The sequence below is a fragment of the Kogia breviceps genome, chromosome 13, assembly GCF_026419965.1.
Source record: "Kogia breviceps isolate mKogBre1 chromosome 13, mKogBre1 haplotype 1, whole genome shotgun sequence".
NCBI classification, from domain to species: domain Eukaryota; kingdom Metazoa; phylum Chordata; class Mammalia; order Artiodactyla; family Physeteridae; genus Kogia; species Kogia breviceps.
In genome coordinates, this window is record NC_081322.1 from 84,559,767 (window position 1) to 84,584,126 (window position 24,360).

The following is a 24,360-nucleotide window of genomic DNA, read 5'->3' on the forward strand; positions in this document are numbered from 1 at the left end:
GTTTCAGGTGTACAGCAAAGTGATTCAGTTATACATATATATATATATTCACTCTTTTTCAGATTCTTTAAAGGGGAAATTAAGTTGGAATGAGGTTGTTCAGGTGGGCCCTAATCCAAATGGCTAATGACCTTGTTAGAAGGAGATTAGGACATAGACACACACAGAGGAAGACCAGGTAAAGACAGAGGGAGAAGACAGCTGTCTTCAAGCTAAGGAGAGAGGCCTCAGAAGAAACCAACTCTGTTGACACCTTGATCTCAGACTTCGAGCCTCCAGAACTGTGAGGAAATAAATTTCTGTGGCTTAAGCCACACTGTGTCATGGCAACCCTAGTTCAGCGGGCATGTAAATCACTGATAACCTCCATACGAGTGGTTTTCAAACTCACCTTCTTGTTAGACTAGATTCTGATTTGATTTCTCTGGAGCGGAGCTTAGGCTTGTTTTCACTTACTCCAAGTAATTTTAACGAGCAGTCAGTGTTGAAAACCACATTTTAAAACCATTCATTGGGACTTCCCTGGTGGTGCAGTGGTTGAGAATCCGCCTGCCAATGCAGAGGACATGGGTTCAATCCTTGGTCTGGGACGCTCCCACATGCGGTGGAGCAACTAAGTCCGTGTGCCACAACTGCTGAGCCTGTGCTCTAGAGCCCGCGAGCCACAACTGTTGAGCCCGAGTGCCACAACTACTGAAGCCCCGCGTGCCTAGAGCCCGTGCTCTGCGACAAGAGAAGCCACCGCAATGAGAAGCCCGCGCACCGCAGCAAAGAATAGTCCCCGCTCACCGCAACTAGAGAAAGCCTGCACGCAGCAACGAAGACCCAACGCAGCCAAAAATAAAAAAATAATAAATTTATTTTAAAAAAACCCATTCATTATGCTATTTATTATCATCAACATTAGATCAGTAATCATAATGCAATTGGGAACGTTTATCGGGTATTTAATATCTCGGGCATTGGGCTAAGTAGTTTACATATATTACCTGAGTGACAGCATCAGTCCAGTTCTTACCCCCATTTTATAGATAGGGACACAGAGGGTTAAAGACACTAAGAAAATCACCAAGGGACACAAAGCTAGGAGTGTTAGATCGACACCTGGGCTGACTCCAGAGCCGCGGCTCCCCTCTTCCCTGAGATCTGTCCAGATTCAGAGCCTGCCGTCTTCCTCTCATCTTCACATTGTCTCAGTTATTTAGAGAAATCGTAAACATTTTCAGGTGAGTAATTGCTTGTCTTCACGACAAAGAAATAAAACAGCTTGAACTTTGAAGATTTGAGGGTGAGTCACGAAGGTCTTCAGTTAATAAATGATGAGGCATTATTTGTATTATCCACCTTGGAGAGCAGCTGATACGACAGGTGATGCTCTGTAAACCTTGCATCACACAGTGGTGCCTCTTTGTGCCGGTGAAGTCACCTGTTCTAGGTGATCGTTGCAGACTCTTGGGTTTCCTGTCTCGTCTCTAGGTCTTGCGATCATTTCCTTGGAATCGCGTTCTGTCCCGGGCCCAGGACTTCTGCTCTGGACCTCTCCGTTTGCAACCTTCCAGACTCTTCCTCTAGCTTTTAGAACTTCCTCCTCCCTGTTGTGAGTTCTCTCGATGCCTCTGGTTTCCTGAATAAGAAACTCTGTCCCTGTGGGACCTGAGCTCCCTTCCCCACTGGGGGGCACAGACACAAGGTGGTTCTTCAGCTTCAAACCTGAGCCTGGCACCTCCACTGCTGCAGGCAGGTCTGAACCTCATTGGCCCGCGCGCTTCTGTCCTTGAGCCTAGGCTGCCCACCGCCCTGCTCAGTACCCTTCTTTCCCCCTTTTTCCCCCTCTAAATGCAACTCATTGTTGACGTATCTGTTTATGTCCCACCTTCTTCACGAGTCTGACTGCTCTGGGTCCCACCAGGCATTTCTTTCTCTGAGGGCCTCAGGCATTTATAGTCAATTCCATTCCATTTAGATCTCAATTCCTCTGCATTTGCTGCCCATGAATTGATCCTGGCTCTCTACGCCATGCAATAAGCTCCTCACAGAGGCAGAAGCAAAGCCTGCTCATCTCTGGTATTGGCCCCAGCCCCATCTGCATGATGCCAGGTGCACCACTGGAAGCTGTAAATACCTGATGATAGTTCTCATACCTGCAGCTCATCATGATGGTTCATACAGATCAGAAAAGCATTAACTTTTTGGTATTAAGATACCCAAATAATGCTATCGGATCATGTTAAAGAAATTTTCATTAAAACTAGAATTAATAATGACATCCTTCCCCCTCATGGAGACCCAACCCAAGTGATTTTCTTTATGATTACACTATTTTTAACCATTATTAGGCTCTGTGATGGCGGCTTGTTGATTAGAAATGGAATCCATCCATGGAGGTCAACGTGTGATTGTCTGGCCGGTGCTAAATGTAGCCAGAGGCACCCTACACCCAGTGGTCAAACCAAAGGCACACTGGAGTCAAATACTGTGATGTCGTCTAAACTTAGAATCTCTCACGTGAGAATTTGTTCAAGAAGGCTAAACAAGACATCTATGGAAAAGACAGCTGCGGGTCATCAGGGGTCATTCCCTGTGGTTTCAGGAGCGGGCAAGCCCCCTCCTGAGGTCCTAAGTCTCTTGCATCCCTGCATTATTTTTACCTGATTTCCTACCTTTGGCCTTTGTATATTGAAGATATTTTGTTACTCTGGTTCTAAGGATAATTTAGAAATCAAAACTTGAGCATAGAACTGATAATGACCTGCTCCAGCATTTTCTCATTACAACTCAAGTTAACATAATGTCTGTTTGGATTTTAATGACTAGGAAAAGCTAAAAAAATCACTTGGTTGGAAGCTCTTCGAAAGTATCTAATTAGGCTAGAGTTGTGGTTTCTGCAGAATGAAGCAATGTGATCCCTTCCAGCATATTCCATGAACAGTTGTTTGAATCTTTTATCAGATTGGCTTTCTGCTTATGCCAAGGGGAGTAATTCTCTTTGTGTAAAAATGACTTGAAATTTAAATAAAAGTGACTTTAAAAGAAAATCAACAGGATGGGTACACCTGGATTTATGAGCATTTAAAAATAATGTTAAATATGTACACTTAGAAAAAAAAAAGGAGATGCTTCACTTGTTCTTGGTAGATTGCCTTAGGACAGACGTAAATGCTGTATCTTTGATTCAAACTTAGTTAAATTTGACAAGAGATGGGTTTTAGGTCTCCCTGGGAACTATAAACAGCTTTTAGTACTTTATTTCAGCAAAAAGTCTTCAGCCTATGACGTTCATTGGCTTTGGTACATGCCAACCTCTCTCCAGACACAAAAACATATCTCAGACCCAGAGCTGTTCTGGCAGCAGGCGACGGGCTCAGAGCCGATTAGGAAGCACCAGCCCCAGGAGGCAGGGGTCTGACTCCTGACTCTACGCGCAAGAGTTAAAACCAAGTCCTTCCATCCTCATGACTGCAGTGTCTGTTCCCTACTGGGAACGTAAATGTGTGTGTGTGTGTGCATTTCTTTACAGGTATGTAATTTGTTTATATTAATTTCTTTTGTGCTTTTGAAAGATGGCAGGCTCCCAGTCATAAAAAGAGAAACTGGGCTAGGTATTTCAAGCGGGAAGGGATTGAATAAAAGGATTTGGGTTTGAGCTGTTTTGGAAAGACTAGAAAAGCAAGGAAAGACGGCTCCTGCAGAACCCCTGCCCTGCTCCACAGCATTACAGAGCCTGTGGGTCCTGTCCATTTGCCCCTGTGTAGCTAGGGAGTAGTTAAAAGCACTGACCGCTGTCACTGCTACAGTTGGAGCCAGTGCTGCTGCCACAGCCAGAAGCAGAGTCCCCACTACCTCCCTCCTGCCTTCTCATCTTGCACCAGCGCCCCCTACTGGCAGAACCTAAACAGAACCCCTGCTGGCAAGGATTCTGGGAATTGTAGTTTCCACTCCTCCAGCATCTGGGATGCAAAACAAAGTATAGAGGACTGACATTATGTGGTCTGGATGGTATCATAGTGCTTTAGAAACTAAGTTATCATAGCACTTTAACCACTTAAACATTTATTTTAAATTAATTTTATTGTGATACAAAAAAAATCCATTTTGACAGTTTCTTTTATGGGAGAGTGAAAAAGATCACTGGTTTTTAAAAAAATAAATTTATTTCTTTTTATTTATTTATTTTTGGCTGCATTGGGTCTTTGCTGCTGCGCAGGCTTTCTCTAGTTGCGGAGAGCGAGGGCTACTCCTTGTTGCGGTGCGCGGGCTTCTCATCACAGCGGCTTCTCTTGTGGTGGAACACGGGCCCTAGGCGTGTGGGCTTCAGTAGTTGTGGCTCGCGGGCTCTAGAGCACAGGCTCAGTAGTTGTGGCGCACGGGCTTAGTTGCTCCACGGCATGTGGGATCTTCGCGGACCAGGGATTGAACCCGTGTCCCCTGCATTGGCAGGCGGATTCTTAACCGCTGTGCCACCAGGGAAATCCAAGATCACTGGTTTTATATTAGAGAATATCTTTGTGTTGAAAGAGTATTTGGGGTATTTTAATTCACACAATTCAAAAGCAGCTAAATACATTCATAAAAGGATAGCTCTTGCTGGGCCTTGCTGTGTCATCTGTGAAAAGCATTCCTTTATCTTTAGTTAACCAAGTTATCTGGAGCTCAGCTAGAGGAAGCAAACCCTACTCTTTGAGAGGTTATATTTGACACTGGCTGACATTTTTCTGAGTCAAAATGCTTTCTCTGGCGGTTAAATCACCTGTTTTACCTCTGAGATTTTTATATACTTTAATTACATCCTGTATATGTTTAATTCTAATGGGAAATTGTTTCAGATAAATAATCATCTGCAAGTTTACTTAAAATGAAATTGTTGTGCTTTAGAAAACCAGTACCTATTGACGATAAATCTCTTTTAAGTTACATGCATATATGTGTATATTCTTACTTCTTTAATCCCCATAAATCTTTTCAGTAAGTCTATGAAGTGAGCCAGCTACTACTGACCCCAGTTTTTTTTTTCCAGCTATGTTAGTCGACAGGTCATTAGCTGTAGAACCAAGACAAGTCAGGTTCTATAAATAAATATTACTACAGTTTGCTTATGAATATGTATCTATAAGACCAACCACAATTCCTGTTCCAACAACATTAATTTTCTCATAAAGCTACAGTCTAGAGCAGTGGTCTTCACACTAGGGCAAGCATACCATTTGGAGGTGTGCAGAGAAAATCACAAGGTCGACGGCCTGGCTACTTGGAAGGGAATCAGTTTTCAGAGCCTCAACGCACATATGTCCAAAATGGATCTGAGGATATGTACATGATGAGGATACAGGGCTTTTCCTAATATCCTTCTCCCCCTTTGCGGAAGGACTCCTACCTCTCTTCCATCTTACTATGACGTATTGACCTGGGGTTTTAAAACCTGTGGGGAACCAAACAGTGAGACAGTTTGGAATATTGGTAAGAAAGTAACTACGAAAGAAAGTAAATGACCCTAATTATTTGATTAAACAACTTTTTGTAAGTCTGATGGTTTCCATTTCTTTCCTGACAGCAAGACTGTAGGAGTCTTAAATGGCATGTTGGTTAACAGAAAAGTTAAAAATAATTTTGATGATAGATTGTTCTGTAAATCTTGGCACCGAGAAGGAAGCAAAGGAATTGAGTAACAACACTGTAACAAAACTCTCTCCATTCCCATTAATTTATTTCTACAGACAAGTTTTCTTGGCACATAAATTTATAAAAATGAAAAACAGGAATAGAATTGACGTTGAGCCCTAACTCATTCTAGTAATAAACAGTCTTCAACCACAGATTACATGAACCAAGTGGAAAACCCCGGGCTTTTTTAACATTCTTCTAGGAAAGGGGCGGTGCGTTTCCAACAGAATTTTACTCCTGAGGAATAATTCTTTTTCAAGATTCATCATATGTTATGCTTTTGTCAATTGTGTTCTAAAAGTAACTGTAATTATAACCCAATCATAAAGGATTCTGATAGTTAGAAACATTGTCACAGAAAAGAATGTTAATTAAATGTCAATTTATGTACATAATTTATTACATGCAGAAGTATTTATTTACCTGTCCATTAACATAATACACATTAACAGGAAACGCAATATTTTCTACGTAAAATATTAGGATATATGTATGTGGGAATGAAAATAAGAATTCAAAGAGAAAACAGATTACTGTCAAATTTTAGGCTATCGAAGAACTTGTTTTCACTGGATGGTGGTAGGTGCCACGTGGCTATAGTACTCTATCAGATACAGTTGAAAGAACGATTTTAAAATGTCAGCATTTGCAGTGTACTGCAAATTACATCCATGGCAGATAGTGAAACTGATAAAGAAGACGTTTATATATCGCTGTAAAAATATCTATGCAATACACTTAAAATTTTTATTTAAGGAGCATATGAGCAAAAATGTTTAAGGATCACTGGTCTGGACAGATGGTCAGGTGTCTTGAGGGTAAGCATTGCCACACGTCTCCATCTCCCATGTGTTTTCTTTGTTTTCCCAGTTTGACCTCGTGTGTGTCAATGCTTGGATGCTGGACCTCACACAAGCCATCCTAAACCTGGGCTTCCTGGCTGGGGCATTCACCTTGGGCTACGCAGCGGACAGGTAGGCATGGGTATGGCAGCCAGTTGACATCTAGAAGATGAGGTGTACCTATGGAGAGGAAGATGTTTCATGTTAACTATCCTTGCTAATTTTGGAAGACAATCTTAATTCCTCCACTTATGACATTCATAGCTGTTTGGCTGCACTGATTCCTTCCTTCGTAAACTTCGTCTCCTCACCCCTTGAGCTGTACAAATGGTTGGGGCTGCTCCCCTTGGGTCTGAACGCATTTAAGAGAAGACACAGAGCAGCAAGACCGTGACTTCAGGGCGGGGCCCACGGCTGGCTGGTCAGATGCTGTGGAGGTGATTCCATGGGCTTCAGTAACTCGCTGATCGCGGTTTGATTAATTCCGTCATAAGGTCACCCCCTTACAAATTTGTTTCATTTAATTCAAAACAAATTTTTGTATTTATTCTACAAATTAGAGACTCTGCAAAACAAAAAAGTTTTCCAAAAACCATGAGAAGAATTTGATCTGTTCTTGAACATCCGTAAGTACCCCAGACACACAGTGAGTGTATATATTCCAGATACGCGTGCTGTGTCTTCAGATGTCCCCGTTTCAGACGTTACTGATGCAGGTTATCGACTCCTGTTTACCTGTTCCTTTATCCCCGTTCTAAGTGTGAACATACTTGCAGTGATGTAACACTTCTCTGTCCTCCGCGTCTGGCTTACTGTTGCTCCCAGCACTCCCAGCCCAGCATCAGCGGGTCGTCGTGACCGTGACCGTGGCTGTGCTCGCAGCGGGCAGGGAGTGCCTCTTGCAGAGCCGAGAACAGCAGTCAATTGGAGAATCCAAGACAAAATGCCCCCGATCCCGTAGGCAGTTGGTGGTCTGCATCTGACCAGACCAGGACTTCAGAATGGGTAGAACCTTTGGTTGCCGTCCCTTCTTCTGTCCTCTTTTTCTTGTGCTGTCCCCCAGCCCTCCTCGGCATGTGACTTTCTCCTTAATCCTCTGTGTCGGGCGCTCTTTCCCTCTCTTATCTGTGTCTTCCCTCCTGCACAACCCTCTCTTGCGTAACTGGCTGCCATTTGGAATTGAGTTGTAGGTTTTGCTTCTTCGGCATGTTTCTCTTTCACAACCAATCAACATATCTTCACACTAAAGTAACTTGACTAAAGGAGGGGGCTTTTCCTACCTGTGTTCCAGGAGGGGCTGACCATCTTTCAGCTCCTTCAGTCGCTTATATTCTTGAAGGGAAGGACGGAAGCAATTTAGTAGGTCGTGTATCTGTGAGAGCAGAGTGGCAAGGGCAGAGAGTGAATTTTAAAACCTAGGTAAACCGAGACTACTTGTGTCTCCACTCTGAAGCGAGATGCTGTGTGAATTTGAGGGAAATGTCTATGGGAAAATGACTTTGAATCAAACCTCCCAAAGGTCATTGAGGACAGGGCTTCACCAGCCAATAACCTGGCACAGCTCTACTGAACCGCTTAGCGTCAGACTCTCAGAATATTGCCCGCGGTGACCTGTCTCTTCTGCCTAAGCGCTCTAATAATGGCTACGTAAATGGTGAAAGTAAAACACAAAACGTAAGAACAAATCACATTTATTGTGAACTTGATAGTTTATAAAGAGCTTTCACATTAGCATCTCGGTTTGGTCTCTACAACCTCACTGTAGAAGAGATAAAAGAAAAAACATCACAAGCAAACAAACAAAACCTGCGTCTTGAATTGCTTAAGAAATTCACCCAAAGTTGCATGAGTCGTGGACAGCTGAGCCAGAAGGCCAGGCCTCTTGGCTGTCGTGACCATTTTGGCTTCTTTCTGTCCATGTCTCCTCTGACCCCACCCACAGATATGCTAGCAAGTGTCCAAGCTGTGCCACTGGAGTGACTGTAATGGAAAAAAAACGTTGTAACGGAGAGAGGGTCATCTCTTTGGAAACTGCAATCCCCGAGGATGCATTCCATGCTTTAAATTTTGTCATGTCATTTCAGAGGCATATGTTTTTATTTGCCCTGGCTTTGCTATGAAACAAAGCGTAGCCTTTTCAGCAATCCTTGACATGCTCATAATGAACCTATAAAGGACACAGATTCTGCACTTAAACCTCCTTTAACAACACTTGCGGTGAGAGTCTTCTCATTGTGTTGAAGAAAACGTTTAAGGTAATCGCATCCTTTCTCTTTCTCACAAAGGTACGGCCGAATAGTCATTTACTTAATATCCTGTTTCGGTGTTGGCACCGCTGGTGTTGTGGCGGCATTTGCACCCAATTTCCCTGTGTTTGTGGTCTTCCGCTTCCTACAAGGCGTGTTTGGAAAGGGGACGTGGATGACCTGCTATGTGATTGGTAAGACCTGGCGACGCCTCCTTGTCTGTTGGAGAACCAGGGTTAGGTGGGTGAGAAGTGCCCCTGGTCAGCCTTCCTCCTGCAAGTATGGTGAGGCTGCATTGCGGCAACATTATTTCTGCAAATGGGAGGCTGCGGGGGCCAGATGCTGACTCTTTAGAAATTAAAGTTCCGTCTGGTTTGGGGAACCAAACATGGACTCTCACCAGATACCGGGGTGAACCACTTTCTAGCACGGCCATACTGTTATCACATGGTTTCTTGCTTTGTTTTCTTAGAGATTAATCTTTAGAAAAACTTCAGTGGTTCCTTGAAACCTTTTTTTTTTTTGGCTGTGCCCTGGGGATTGTGGGATCTTAGTTCCCTGACCAGGGATTGAATCCAGGCCCTCAGCAGTGAGAGCACAGAGTCCTAACCGCTGGACCGCCAGGGAAGTCCCCCTTGAAACATTTTTAAAGCATTTTCCATGTATTTCTGTGATACAGTTTGAGGTAACATTGCTGTGCTCTCAAATATTATTTCTTTAATTCTGTTCCTTCCCCACAAGTGGAGAACTTTTTGCCATGTAGGAGATACGACCTGAAAGTGAGAAGTTCATTTGTAACCCTTTGCTATCCTCCATACCTAGAGAGTTGGACGTCTGAGTGTGAAGGAAAGAAAAACTTGTCTTTGCTCCTATTACTGGGGAAGGTCCTGGCTGCTACCTTTCCAGTAGTGTCTGGGATAGGCACACACTCAAAGTCGTGGTGGATTTGTGACCAGGCAAATGTGAAGCCTCCTCTTTGATTATCACCCCAGATCTGTGGGCTTCCATCCACTTCTCTTACGGCTGCACAACCCCTCTTTGGGTTGCCCACTTTGGGGACCCTTTGAAGATCTTTTTGTGGGTGAGGAAGGAGAGAGAGAGCTGGGGGGACTGATGGTTGATGGCTGGGGCAGGAGGGATAACTTTGGACTATGAAGCGTTTTTAAGGAGACCCCAGTCTAGGTGGGTTTTCCTAGTTGTGATGTTAGGGCAGCAATAAGGTAACGTGCGCCAGGATGATCAGAATGGAATTAGGGACAGATAGAAACAGATCAGTGGGAGGGGAGGGGAGGAAAGGATGCCAGCAGTAAAATCCCTCAGGTGATTTTAGAAGAAATATCACACAAATGAAAGGTTCAGCACTGTGGAGAGAATTATCATTTGATAGAAACTATCTTGTGATAGTGAGAAATTTATCTGTAGAATCTAATGTTCACGATGAATCACCTAAAGAGACTGTAATATGCAAATCTTTAAAGACTGTGATAGGGCTTCCCTGGTGGCGCAGTGGTTGAGAGTCCGCCTGCCGATGCAGGGGATGGGGGTTCGAGTCCCGGTCCGGGAGGATCCCACGTGCCGCGGAGCGGCTGGGCCCGTGAGCCGTGGCCGCTGAGCCTGGGCGTCCGGAGCCTGTGCTCCACAACGGGAGAGGCCACAGCGGTGAGAGGCCCGCGTACCGCAAAAAAAAAAAAAAAAAAAAAAAAAATTAAAGACTGTGATAAAATCTAGCCACTTTATTATGTTTATGTTTTGATGATTACAATTACTTTTCAAAATAGTCATCGTCTAATAAGATTTCCTCAACCCAGCACATATATTCTTTGTATACCCGGAAGGGTGCTGGGCTGGGTGTGTAGGAGGATGGCGCGTGCTTGTTGATAACGCAGAGCTGTCTGGGAAGCACATCCCCGTCAGGTCGGTGCCTATGGAACCTTCGGGGCCTTTGAGAGTCCTGTATAGTATTGTAGCGATGCTGATGGATGGATGTCACAGGTGTGATGTCTCTGTTTGTTTGTTTGTTTTGGAGCTGATCTGGAGCTTCCCTGACCTCTCTGTTTGTTTTCCTTCAGTGACGGAAATAGTAGGTTCCAAACAAAGGAGGATTGTGGGAATCGTGATTCAAATGTTCTTCACCCTCGGGATTATAATTCTCCCTGGAATTGCCTACTTTATCCCCAGTTGGCACGGGATCCAGCTAGCCATAACGCTGCCCAACTTCCTCTTCCTCCTCTATTACTGGTAATGTGGTTTCGGTCACGATCAAGTGCGTTCTTATTCCACAGACATGTAGGACCTATGCTTCCAAACCAACATGAAAATGAAGGCGAGATTTTCTCACATCTCCAGAATGGCTACGGGCTTTGCGAATTTCTAGAGATTATTGATTGCTTTTTGACTAACAGTTATTAGTAAATTAATAAAATTGGAAGACACCTTTAAAATAGCGTATTAATTATGTTTTATTATTTTGTAATTTTTTTGGGGAAACTACAAGGCAACAAACCATATCTGCCAGTATTTCAACATGCAGTTTAAATGCAACGAACAATAGTTGCTTCTCTGTATGTTTTATTAAGCAAATTAATGTGACTCAGGAATTCTCAGGGGAATAAGAAAATGTTAAGAGCATCAGAAAATTAAGTTATTGGAAAGCTGCAGGTGTATGCATTTGATTCTTATTAGAATGAACATATTTTTATCATCCTCTAATTTAATTTTAATATATGAGCAAACCAGTTTACGTAAATTTGGGTTCTTAACCTTTTCCTAAATGTTCATTAAATCCCACTTTTCTTCATCTTTGTAATTGAGGGCTGTATATTCTAAGACAGCCTTCTTGCAAGAGCAATGTAATATTGATTATTTTTTATCATGAGCAATGATTCAGTTATCAAGCGAGCATTTTTTCCCATCCATTATAAGCTTGCAAAGATAATCTATGTTTCAGAGAGCCAGTTCTAAGCTCTCAGAATCTCTGAAACATGTATCTGATCGCAAGATTCATTTAGATAGAGAAATTCAAGTCATAAACTTGCTTAAGTTTTGAGATTTGCAGGCATAACTCAAAAAAGACTTCTTTCTCACCAGGGTGGTTCCTGAATCTCCCCGCTGGCTGATTACTCGGAAGAAAGGAGATAAAGCATTAAAAATTCTGAGGAGCATTGCGAAATGCAATGGGAAATATCTCTCACCAAATTACTCGGAGGTAATCTTACATATTACTAGTAACAAGTATTGTTAAAGTGGGTGAATTAATTTGTCACTTATGCACATATTATCAGATATATGACTAACCATTTTTAGTTTGACTTTAAAAAAACCTTGGGAAGAATCATAAGGTCTATTAAAGAAGAAATAATAGCGAAGTTGTAATAGCATTATAATTGAGGTGAATTGGTCATTTAGTGCATATTTTAATAGTTGCACCAAGTTACTTGAATTACTATACTTGAGTCACCTACTATAGGCCCCATAGTAATTAATCATTCATTCATGTTAATTGGACAAACTATAAATCTTTTCTTGACATTCAATTTAAGTCTAAAGATTTGTCTTTAAATTTAGTCTTGGAAGTATTATCTCTGCCAACCAGATCTTGGGGAGTAATGTAATATTTCCGCCTTTAGACTTACACATGCTGAGTAATCTGCCCTCCCTCCCTCCCTTCCTCCCTTCTTTCCTTCCTTCCTCCAGCAAAGGCTTTTTGGGTGCCTCTGTATCACTGCATTAAGAGAAAAGGGGGTGGTGTATTAAAAGCTCATTCTTGTCTTTTCAAAGATTCAATATGCAGCTGAAGACATATACATGTATTTGAAGCAACGCCTGAATAATTAGAGAATAACATACAAAAAAGATATGATTTTTGCTTTAGCTACAAAGATTAAGTGAATGCAGAATAACAGAGGATTATTATAAAAGGAATATTTAAGAATAATTTTTTAAAAATTTATTAAATTTATTTACTTCTGGCTGCATTGGGTCTTCATTGCGGCGCACGGGCTTTCTCTAGTTGCGGCGAGCGGGGGCTACTCTTTGTTGCAGTGCCCGGGCTTCTCATTACAGTGGCTTCTCTTGTTGTCTACTCAGTAGTCACAACTACTGAGCCCACATGCCACAACTACTGAAGCCTGCGTGCCTAGAGCTCTAGGCACGCAGGCTTCAGTAGTTGTGGCATGTGGGCTCAGTAGTTGCGGCTCGTGGACTCTAGAGCGCAGGCTCAGTAGTTGTGGTGCACGGGCCCAGCCGCTCCGCGGCATGTGGGATCTTCCCGGACCAGGGATCGAACCCGTGTCCCCTGCATCGGCAGGCGGATTCTTAACCACCGCACACCAGGGAAGCCCATAAGAGGATTTTAAAAAGTTTAATATTAATACTGCTAACATTGTTTTCTTTTGTAGCATTCAGTTTGTTTTGCTAGAAACGTTCTGATAAAAATGGGTTTGTGGGTTGTATTGTCAATTCCCCAGCTTCGTAGCTCCCCAGAACCTGGTCGGTTATATTCGGATTTCTTCCTTCTTCTTTCACCCTTACATTAAACAACAAGCAGTCGGCTCTGTGTTTCCAAAGGTTTCAACTGACATTTGTCACTGTTGGAAGTAGATTAATGATTTACCTTGAGGTTTACAGGTCACAAAACATACGGTAAAGATAAAACGTGATCTGTTCTAACCATGAAGACTAGTTGATCCTTGTCATTCTTTGACTGAGAACACTTGAGCTGTGCTTCCTGGGAAAATGATACCGCACTGCCCTCTCAGCTTGCTCTGGTCACACGAGCCGTTGGTCTGCACAGCTGGATCAAATAAAGGATACTTTGTACTCAGTTTTAATGGCCAAATGAGTATTTTTGCTATTCATTCATCAGTATCTGAAGACATTGCACAGAGTCCCAGAGCTAAGCATGTATAAGATCTAAATCAAGGTTTTAAGAGTATAGAAAACGTAGTGTGCGCTGATGGCTTACGAAAGGAGGTGCTGCATCAACCAGGCACGTTGTGTGTTATCGTGAGTGGTGCTGAGAGGCCAGAGGATGATTCCCAAAATAGCTACTATTCCACATCCTGTGAGTGTCCAGTCCAACACCCACTGACCCGCTTCGAATTCATGAGCAGGATAGAAATCACTTCATCAGGGAAGTACTTAAATGCTCTACATCATTGTGATTGTAAAAGATCGGGAACTGTGGATCCGGTGGCTTCCGAGACACTTGAACTCTAGTTTTTAGCAGTTAGATGATCTCCATTTGAAAGTCAGGTTGGATCAGACTTCCGTTTCTCCAGGACTTCAGTTACTCTAGGATCCTAGCTACCACTGTGGGGGTAGGATCCTAGTGATTGGTGTTGTGATAGGTTGATGAGCCTCTTGGGTCTTTTTTTAATCTATAGGTTTTCTTTTTCTAGCAACTTTGGTGGAGAATGCTACGGCGTTTTCTTTCTGTTGAGTTTTCTGAAGTCTAAATTTCACTGATTACATCTCTTCGGATCCTTTAACATGACCCTCTGTCTTGTATTCCCTGTGATGGAATATGACTGGATATAACTAAATTGGTAGTTAGATCTAGAGTTAAGCAAGTTCAGGTTTGTCATTTGGGGCAAGACTACTTCATAAGTGGCTTTGTACATTTCCATTAAGAGACACCTAGTGTCTCTGTGCCTCTCTACCCTTTTGTGATGCTAGCTGCCACTGGTAATCATTGCCTGGATTTAGTCATTCGTCAGAGATTGCAAATTGACAATATTCCCATTTTGTCATTATTTCTTCATGTGTTACTGGAATATAAAGACTAACTTACTCCATCAGCTGAGGTGACTCTCAGATGCAGCTGCTATAGGAAAGGCAGGATATAGGCATAATTCTTTCTTTTCCAATTAGCAGATTGGTTGCCTGCATTCTCAAAGTGATCAATGCATGGTACGCTCTGGGTTTCTTAAGCCTCACTATGACCTCCAGGATTTGTACATACTGTGTATGTTTCAGTCTTTTGCAGCTATTGTTATTATCCTACTGATGCTCAAAGTGCCCCCGTCTCTGGACAGACGAGGCTCATCTTTGCTGCTTCCTCAGTCCCTTTGCCACACCCCTAGTAGCTTCTGAAAAGCTTCCTTGCTCATTTAGCATGACAAGATTTTCCAGGCTTGTCTTGTAAGTTCCAGTCTCATGTTTGTAATCACCTGCTTCCCAAGGGGGGCTTCAACTTTTGAAATAAATGTCTTCAAACTGACCCTGTCCATCTCCAGCCTTTAAAAATTGTACAACCTAAGTAGAAAGAGAAAGAATTTTAAAACATAAAGATGTTTAAAACACCTTGCTAATAGCTGAATTCAGTCAAATTAGAGGCCAAACCGTAGTTTTCTATTTCAGAGATATTAATGTTTCCATGAAGCATGATAATGTGCAAAATCCCTCTTTCAGTACTCAGAAATACCGGTAGGTAGTGCAGGCATTTGACTTGAACTCCAGCACCAGCACCAAGACAGGATCCTATTGTAGTTTGGGGGGTAATGCTATCAATTACTCCTATTTTAGCAACTCAAGGAACTATTGCCCATGTCAACTGTAGGACCACCAGGAAACCTTACGGTTACACAGTCACCTCACACCTTCAGAAACCCTCCGTTGCCTTAGCTGGTATCCCGGCTCTCTGGATAGAATAACTTCAAGGCACCCATGCCCAAGGCTGGTTGCCCAATGCTCTCCTTACACTTTTCATGGAACCTCTCTGTGGTAAATCCTGACTTTTGGAAGAAGTTATTACCACGTAAATGACCTCATCCCCCAAGACCTCTCCAATTCGCACCTCATCCTAGGGGTGCACATCCTAGGTTGCAGTGAAGCTGGAATGAATTGGAAAGAATCTGCTTGGTAGCAAAGCATCCCTAGGAGATCTGGCAGCTGTACCCTCCTCTCATCACAATAGCCTCAGCCACCTCGCAACACCAGCCTCTTCCATCACTGACACCAAAGGTCCTGGTCTATTTTAGGCCCGAGAAGCAGAAGTGGTTGGACGGGGTGGGGGTGGGGTACCAGTTCAGAGCAGAAGCTGTAAAGGCATCACGAGTTTCTGACAGCTCTTTTGCTCTTTCCTTCTGCTACAAGAACAGCACATTCCCAAACTGGAGCTGTTACTTCAGTGTGGGTCCAGAATGAGAAGAGCTACAACTTGGAACAGAGCTATAGCGGCTGACCTACAGCTGAGACATGGAATGTGGCCAAGAAATCATTGTTTCCCCTGTAAACTACAGTCTGCTAAGTGTGTCTCAGTAAGCTACAGAGATTTGAGGGTGTTTGTTTTTGCAGCCAAAGCTAACTAATGTAGCTGATAGTAATAGTACTGCTTCAGTTGCCAAAGTAGGGTTTGGTGATCCACCACATTTTTTGCTATCTAGATGACACTGGATTGTGGTAGATTAGGTTATTGTTTGAAATAGTCACATCTTCCCCCTCGTTTCCAATGAATGAAGATACTTCCTGGCTCCGCTGATGCGGGGCAGAGCAATGTAATCTGCTTTGGTCTCACGATGGCTGAAGTGTAAGGCCTGCCCTTCAACTTCGGGCTTGGCCGTTCGGGTTGCTTTGGCCAATGGTAGGTGACCAGATGTGATGCAGTAGAGTCATGAAATGTGCTTGTGTGCTTGGGCTTGATCTCTGGGCTTCAGCCATCACTGTGAGAAGAATATTTCCAGGTTCTCCTACTGACCACATAGAAGGCTAAGAGATATTCGGAGGAAAGCAGCTCTAGCAAAGTCTCCCCAAAGCTAGATCAGCAGTCTCCCAGCCAGCCCACAAATGTGTGAGCTCAATGAACGCTTATTATGTTATGCCACCGTGCTTGTTAAAGAGCATTATTTTTCAAAAGTCAACTGATATCCTGATTAAATAGCCATTGTCACTTACTGACCTGGATTATACAACTACATAGGTAGTAACTCTGGCAGCAGTTTTGGTTTCATTTTTTTAAAAAAAGGATCTTAAAGGCCCTTATCCTAAAGATCTCTCTCTCCCCCTCTTGTCTTCGTGTGGGATACGCTCATGGAAAATAGTAGGCTACAACTCTAGTTAACGAAGAGGCTCTAATACTACTGAACTGAATGTGTCCGTATTTGTTGGCGATATTGTTATGCTCTGTTGACTCAAAAACCTGTAAGGCTTGATTGTAATTTCCTTACTTTTATGATATGCTTGTATAGTTCATTGTTCATAGCTAATCACAGTTTATCGAAATGTCAGTACTAGATGTTACACTGATAATCATTCATGCATAAACACAGTCATAGGCAGTTCCCATGGTGGCATGTTTGGGTGACATCAAGAACCGATACTTGAGCTTTCTGGTGGCAAAGGGAACATCATCAATATAAATGATCCCACTCTGATATATTTCCAAAACTGAATTTATTAAAACCTCATTAAAAAGTGTCAGGTTAGGGCTTCCCTGGTGGCGCAGTGGTTGAGAATCCGCCTGCCGATGCAGGAGACACGGGTTCGTGCCCTGGTCCGGGAAGATCCCACATGCCGCGGAGCAACTAAGCCCGTGAGCCATGGCCGCTAGGCCTGCGCGTCCGGAGCCTGTGCTCCGCAACGGGAGAGGCCACAACAGTGAGAGGCCCGCATACCGCAAAAAAAAAAACAAAAAACAAACAAACAAACAAACAAAAAAACAAAAAAAAAGTGTCAGGCTAATATTTAGATTACCTTAGTTACCAGAGAGACTTCCAACTCTTAATAGCTGCCATATTTCCTACATTTTAATGTCCCGTCACAGAAGCATCAATATTGCTCCAGAGAGGGACTTTCCAGCTTTGGGAATGTCTGTTTCTGACATTTCCTTTCCAAAGGGGATTTTTATAAACATAGTTTTTGTTCTTCCAAAAGAGAAACCACACCATGATTCTGGCTGTCATGAAGCCCACGTGAGTTGTGTGGTATTTTCGTCCAGTTGTGCTCTTTGTTCGTTTTTGTGTTTAATTATTATCTCAGACTTGAAACTTAAAAACTCTCCCATAGAATTCATTTCAAAAGATGCAGAGAAAGTAATTGAGGCCCAAGCAGTGACTGTGACAAGAGTGGGAAAGGTGAGAGTCCAGAAAATAGTAAAAGACAGTGGCAAAAAAGTCTGTGGAAACTTGTACATTACTTTCCCTTAACAGAAGTAAATCTTCATTCTCTGACTTCACACAGAATAAACGATTCCAGTTCTACCAGCAAAGCCGTCATCCTTAACGTGACATGTTAAAATGATTACTGTAATATGCATGCCACCCCATTAGCTTTAATTTAGAATATTCTTGAATGCATAAAAAAATGTCAGGACACTTCATATACTAAACATAAAATGGATCTTTGGCGTGGAGAAATAATTTAATAGTACTCTAGTTAAATCCATTTTTGGAAATAGCCTGAGTTCTATAAATGGGCTATATTTCAATTCTAATTGGTTCCCATGTCTTTAACTTTTTGAAAAGAAGACAATATTGAATGAATAGGGGAAAATGTTTATGCTACAATTTTTAAGAAGCCATAAAAACAGCAGTGAAGGACTGTTGAATCCAGAGCGAGTTCCTTTCCCAAGCTGGCTGATTAAATAGTAAGTTTCTTCCACTAAAGGAAATTTGGCCTAAAATCTTCCAGGTCAGTGGGCTCTCATTTTACCTGTACAAATCTTGAGGGAGAACGATCCAGAGCATTATATGGCTTTCATTGAGCTAGAAATCCGTGTGTCATATCCCTTAAAGAATGAGATTACAGCCCTGGAGAGGGCAAGGCAGATTTTCAGAGCAGCTCCCCAAAGAGCAGCATTTTGAGTGAGGAACCCTGGGAGACAGGCCTTCTCTCCCCTTCCCTCAAATTGACCTTCCAGAGTCCCTCTAGAAATAACTGGGCTATGTGCTCTTGCCACGGTCTTAAGGCTTGAGAAGTATACATCAGAACTGTGAAAGAAAAGCACTCAGCATCAGTGTTACATAAATATAAATAAATATATATGTAGATATAGCGGTACCAGTCAGGGCTGGTGTCTGATGACATCCTTCTAACAAGTAATTGCATCTACAGAACCCAGGACAACTAGTGGACTAGATGGCGACCAGCAGGGTGACCAGTTGTCCCCGTTTGCCCAGGACTAGGAGGGTTGCTAGGATACCGAAGTCTCAAAGCTAAACCTAAAGAAAGTCTCAGGCAAATGGGGGGGTGTGTTGGTCACCCTGTGACTAGGTCAGTCCTCACCTTCCCAGCTGTGCTTAGAGGAGGAAACCAAAGATGTACAGTTTCTGGCTTCACAAGCCCCTCCCAGCCCACTGGGACCCTGATCCCTGTGAGAAGACAGCAGGAGGCCTGGCCTGACTACAGGATGGGACCTCGGATTTCCCGATGTCAGATTCAAGCTGCCGGGGCCCCCGGGCGCCTGCCAGCCTTCCTCTTTCTTCCTCAATCCCTAATTCCTTAAAAAAAAAAAAAAAAAAAACACAAAACTTTTACAGCCTTTATTTGAAGGTCTAACATGAAGTGATACTCCCTTGAAACAAACACACACTTTATTGATGTATGATTGACATGCAGAAAGCTGTACATATTTCATGTATACAACTTGCTCAGTCCCCTATTTCTACGATAGTTCTTAATCTGGACCTGAACCCTAGTTGTTCGACGGGGGCCCCGGCCCCCTGCTTACTTTCTGCCTGTTCTTTCTCTCAAAAGTGGGGTCCCACTGCTGATGTCTTTACTCATCTATTGCCATAGAGTTCGATGGTGCCCCTCCTGATAACTGCCGCCTGCTCTTTCTGGAGACTGTGGCTGCCGAGGACCCGTCCTCCAGGTGGGTCCCACACGCGACAGCAGTGCCGGCCCACAGGAGAGCCAGGTGTCCCCTCCCCCCACTGGCCTCTCTTGGTGTACATTCTTGGTCCAGACACAGAGCCCAAGCGCTTGCATTCACCTGGCCTGCTCTCCCTAAAGCTGAGATTCCAGCAAACAAAATGATGTTGGATTATGACACAAGGGGAAGAGTTCCAAGCTCTACATAGTGACCTTCAGAGGCATGTCAACTCCTCATTCGTTAGTTGCAGAATCTGGGAACAATGGACTCCTCCCTTTTTCCATCTCAAAGGCTGATCCTTGCCCTTCAGCACCGCTGTGGTGATGCAGAGAAACATTTGCCTTTTTCTGGCCTAGCCCAGGCCCCAGTGGCATTACAAACAAAACTAATTACAATATAAAACAAAATGAATACGCCACACAGGCTTATTTTATTCTGTTAATACCGCTTGCTCTTTTTTGTGAGAATTGTGAAAACGCCTACTTCAGTTATTTTAATTCTGGGTCTCTCTTATAGAATAAAAAGTGAGTTTGCTTTTTGCTCCTGCTTTTTGAACGCTTGCCAAGAGAATGGCCCTCTAACACTGTCTTTGAAATCTTCATATTCTATCGTGTGAGAGAGGCAGATAGCAGCTTTTTCCAGTGTTCCTGTGCCACTTGGCCCACGCTTGTGTTTTTGGCAAAAGCGGTCTCTGCAATCCAAATTGCTGTGCTTCCCTACTGTGAATAAATGAGAAAATACTAGCTCTTTGTGAAAGTGTTCCTTGCTGTGGAGGCCATGATGGGTGCAACTTCCAGAACCCTGCCATCCAGCTCCCTGGCAGGAATTCCCGGGCACTATTCCTAATCCAGAGCTGCTGTTGCTATGACAGTGTTGCTTGCTAGATCTCCAGCCCATTAGGAAAACTGCCTTTTTTCAAAAAAAAGAGATGCAGCCTGGGTGAAATCATTTAAATTCTCCAGGGCTAGGTTGATTGTTGGAGTATACAGACATGCTCCTTCGATGTAGATAAACATGAGAAAAATGTCTTAAATAGTAACAGAGAAAACACACTGGGATCTCTTCGCTTCCATCCCTAGAGGTTCCCTCCGGGTAGATGGTATAAAAGGTATCAGGTGCTAGATTTTCAAGGGCTAAATCTTCCCTTCCCTGGAAAAAATAAAAATTAAGATCCATCTAACAGGTGGCTGGATGCAGAACATCCAGGCAGGTTGTGTTGCAATAGCAACACTTCTTCATGTGGATACAGATGTGAACGGGACCAGGCCCATGCAATCCAGGGATGGCTAGATTTCTTGGTTTAGAACAGATAACATGGGTCTGTGCTATTTTCATTTTTCTCTGAATCTGGCCCTGTTGGAGGGAAGTATAATTTAATGTACAGAAAGGGGACCTGATCGAGGGGAAGCCTTCCTTCCTCAAATAGTGAACGTACCTCTCTTAAGGTGGCTGAATAAAGGAAGCTTTAAAGAGTGAAGAAAGTCCTTATATCCTTCCCAGGAAAAGGACTTAGGGAATGTTGGGGGAAATGGCCTGAACCAAAGATACTCTTATGCTAGAAAAGCAGATCTTTGTTACCATCCCTAGGAATGGGCCTGGAGGGTGACCAAAGAGGAATGTTCTGGCTTACACGCTCCTGCCTCGCAGCACCTGTGACCTCAGCCCCAGAGTCGATGGAAGAATCGTGTGGCAGTCTGTCCCACGGGGCCACTGATCCTTGGGGACCATCAAGTTACTGCAAAAGTCCACAAACCATTTGCAGCCAAGTCTTGTCTGTAGAATGAGTGAATACATCTTGGATAACTGTATACTATTACTTCAGATGAAGGTAGATGCCATTGTGATGAATAACGGCTAACGAATTGAAAGGCGTTAAGTTCGTAGTAAATTTGTGTTATGTTGTCATCTCAATGAGCAGAATTAAAAGCACAATTCCTATCATGTGGGCAACCATTAAATTCTTTGACATTAACCAGAAGTTCTCATCCTCAATTAGAACAAGACTCACTGATCAGTAAGCCAACCAGGATTAGTTTCCATCAGTTGGACAACTGTTCCCTGAGCTCTCAGAGTTCAAGTTACATGAAGTTCTCAGAAAAAGCTGAAGGACCCCACAGAGTCTTGATAAACAGAATTCTCGACAACTTCCGAGATTCGTTCAGTTTTTTTAAATTCCATAAAATCAACTCAAGTTCGTTATATTCTGCTCCTTCACTGACCTTAAGGACAAGCTCTTCCTCTGAAAAAGTAGCGAGAGTTGAGCATCTTGGTGTACAATTGTCTAACTGTCTCTCAAAGGTGGATCCTTGTTTTCTTCGTTGTTTATGTTTCAGAGCCAACACACCACTAACAGTTTAGATCTTTTTTTCTTTTTTCTTTTTTTGCGGTACGTGGACCTCTCACTGCTGTGGCCTCTCCCATTGCGGAGCACAGGCTCCGGACGCGCAGGCTCGGCGGCCACGGCTCACGGGCCCAGCCGCTCCGCGGCACGTGGGATCCTCCCGGACCGGGGCACGAACCCGCGTCCCCCGCATCGGCAGGCGGACTCTCAACCACTGCGCCACCAGGGAAGCCCTAACAGTTTAGATGTTGAGGAAGACTGAGGAAGGCTTACTGAATGAATACTCAGCACGATTATTTCTGTGGCCCCCAAAGCGATCGAGATTAAGTACTTACTGCCTGTGTTGGTCCCTAGTGGAGTCTCCAGGCTTAAATGCTCCTCTTTGAAACCTGACGTGGACAAATTTTACCAAAGACAATTCAAGTATTCACTCTGCTGTTCATAACCGTTAACATGCTGTATTTATACAGGCTGATCTAAAATTAGCAGGGGACAGATGTGATGGCAGTTGAGTGAAACATGGGCTCCACTCCATGCAGTGTTCTTTCCCCAGTTCTGTAAACTATATGGTACCCTTGGCTGTCTAAAAACAACCGGCCTGTAAAGTTCAAGTTGATTATTAATTATTGCATTGAAAATATTTTTCACCTTGCACACTGAATCATGGACTATTTTATTTGGTCACCACATGTTTAGAAAAACCATTCAAATGTAATTGACATGAGGTTGTCCCACAAACCGACACACAACACAGCAGGAGTTCATCTTCATTTGTTCACCCATTTATTCAGCAAATAGTTACAGAGCACTAGGTTCAAAACATCTAGTTTTAAACAACTTCTGTGCAATAGTCACTTTCAAAAATGCCTCCCAACATGCATTCAAGGTGCCTTACATTTTCCCTAATTCTGTATGGTTGGTTTTCTTTCTTTTTTTTTTTGAGCTGTTTTCAGGCCCCCCCCTCTAATAGTTCCTTATCTATTCAAATATACTCAGTTTCACCGTATAGATAAGTTTAATACAAGTAAATATAAATTTTTCCTCTCATTTCAAGCTGAAGAACAGCTTAAATCTCAGGTGTAGAGTTTGGAAACCATATCAGTGTGTTTTAATTTTGATGGCATTTGTCTACAGAAGGGTATTCTAGTTGGGTCTCAGTACATTGGTTAAGGATGGAAACTCACCTATGTATTTGTTGGAATATAATAAAGCAAGTCACATTTCAAAGTTAGAGTAGAGAGTGACTGCAGTATAACATTAATACACATCACTGTGGTCCAGAGTAAAGCCATGACACTGAACGGCCTTCACTATCAAAAACCTCCAGAGTCAGAATTCCAGGTATGGTGTGTACCACCCGCTCGTGGCTTGTACTTAAAAGCCTCTCATCCCTCTCTAAAGATGGTTCTGCCTGAACAATAAAGTACATGCCAATGAACAATAAGTAACTGTATGCAGAAAAATATTTTGCAAATCAAGAAATAGAGAAGGGAGAAGCTTGCAAATTCTAGAACTCACCAACGACTATGATATTTATTGGGGTGCGTGTCAACTGCTTTTTAGCTGCTCAGCTATACTTGACTTTCTTTGGAGAATTTCTCAGCTTTCCCCAATGCATGTAAATAAACATGAAACTGAGGGCTTTCTGAGGTGCAGAAGTAAGGCAAAATTTGAATAGTTGGCAAGTCTGGAAGCACTGAAAGCAGAGGACGTTCCAAGATGACCTCTAGGTAGCTCTGTAGGAGGTGGTTTGGGTGACTGTCGTTTTTCTTTGAGCGCAGAGTTGAGTTAAGCGTGGCTCTCTGCACGTGGTACAGCCATCCCTGGGCTGTGCAGGCCCCTCTCTTGCTTGTTTGATTTGATTTTCCCTTCTCCACTCTCCCCACTCTGCCCTCAACAGGTCCCCGATTGAATATGCTCGACTTATGCCCTTTGATATTGCTGTGTCCTTATAAACCAGAGCTTGTGGGTTTAGGTGACATTTATGGCATTATTCTGCTTTAGATCTTGTTTCATTTCTTACTTTTTCATGGAGCGATGTTTTAAAGATCTCCCTGTGTTGCCGACACGTGAGTGCTGCGTGGTTTCCGTCAGTGCCTTCTGCGGTATTTCACATCTCCATCCTCCAAACCTGGGCTGCCTCCAATCATCCTGATAAATGTTTCCGTACATGTCCTCTTTGTTTATCCATCCTCTATATAATAGGTTGCATCTGCTAGTACCAGACTCCTAACGCATCCCCCCAACCCCTGCCCCTTGGCAACCACAGTTCTGTTCTCTATGTCTGTGAGTCTGTTTCTGTTTCATAGATAAGTTCATTTGTGTCATATTTTAGATTCCACATATAATGATAGCATATGGTATTTGTCTTTCTCTGTCTGACTTACCTCACTTAGTATGATCATCTCTAGGTCCATCCATGTTGCTGCAAATGGCGTTATTTCATTCTTTTTTTTTTACGGC

The 24,360-nt window shown here is 43.1% G+C and overlaps 1 protein-coding gene across 1 annotated transcript in view; it reads left to right on the top strand.

Annotated features, from left to right (window-relative positions):
- Positions 1-24,360, top strand: part of SLC22A3 (solute carrier family 22 member 3) — an 80,687-nt gene that overhangs the window by 25,556 nt on the left and 30,771 nt on the right. Inside the window, exons 2-5 of the mRNA XM_059083520.2 lie at positions 6,529-6,632; positions 8,786-8,940; positions 10,816-10,984; positions 11,834-11,951. Of these exons, the coding sequence (XP_058939503.1) occupies positions 6,529-6,632; positions 8,786-8,940; positions 10,816-10,984; positions 11,834-11,951 (546 nt within the window). The remainder of the gene's footprint in view (positions 1-6,528; positions 6,633-8,785; positions 8,941-10,815; positions 10,985-11,833; positions 11,952-24,360) is intronic.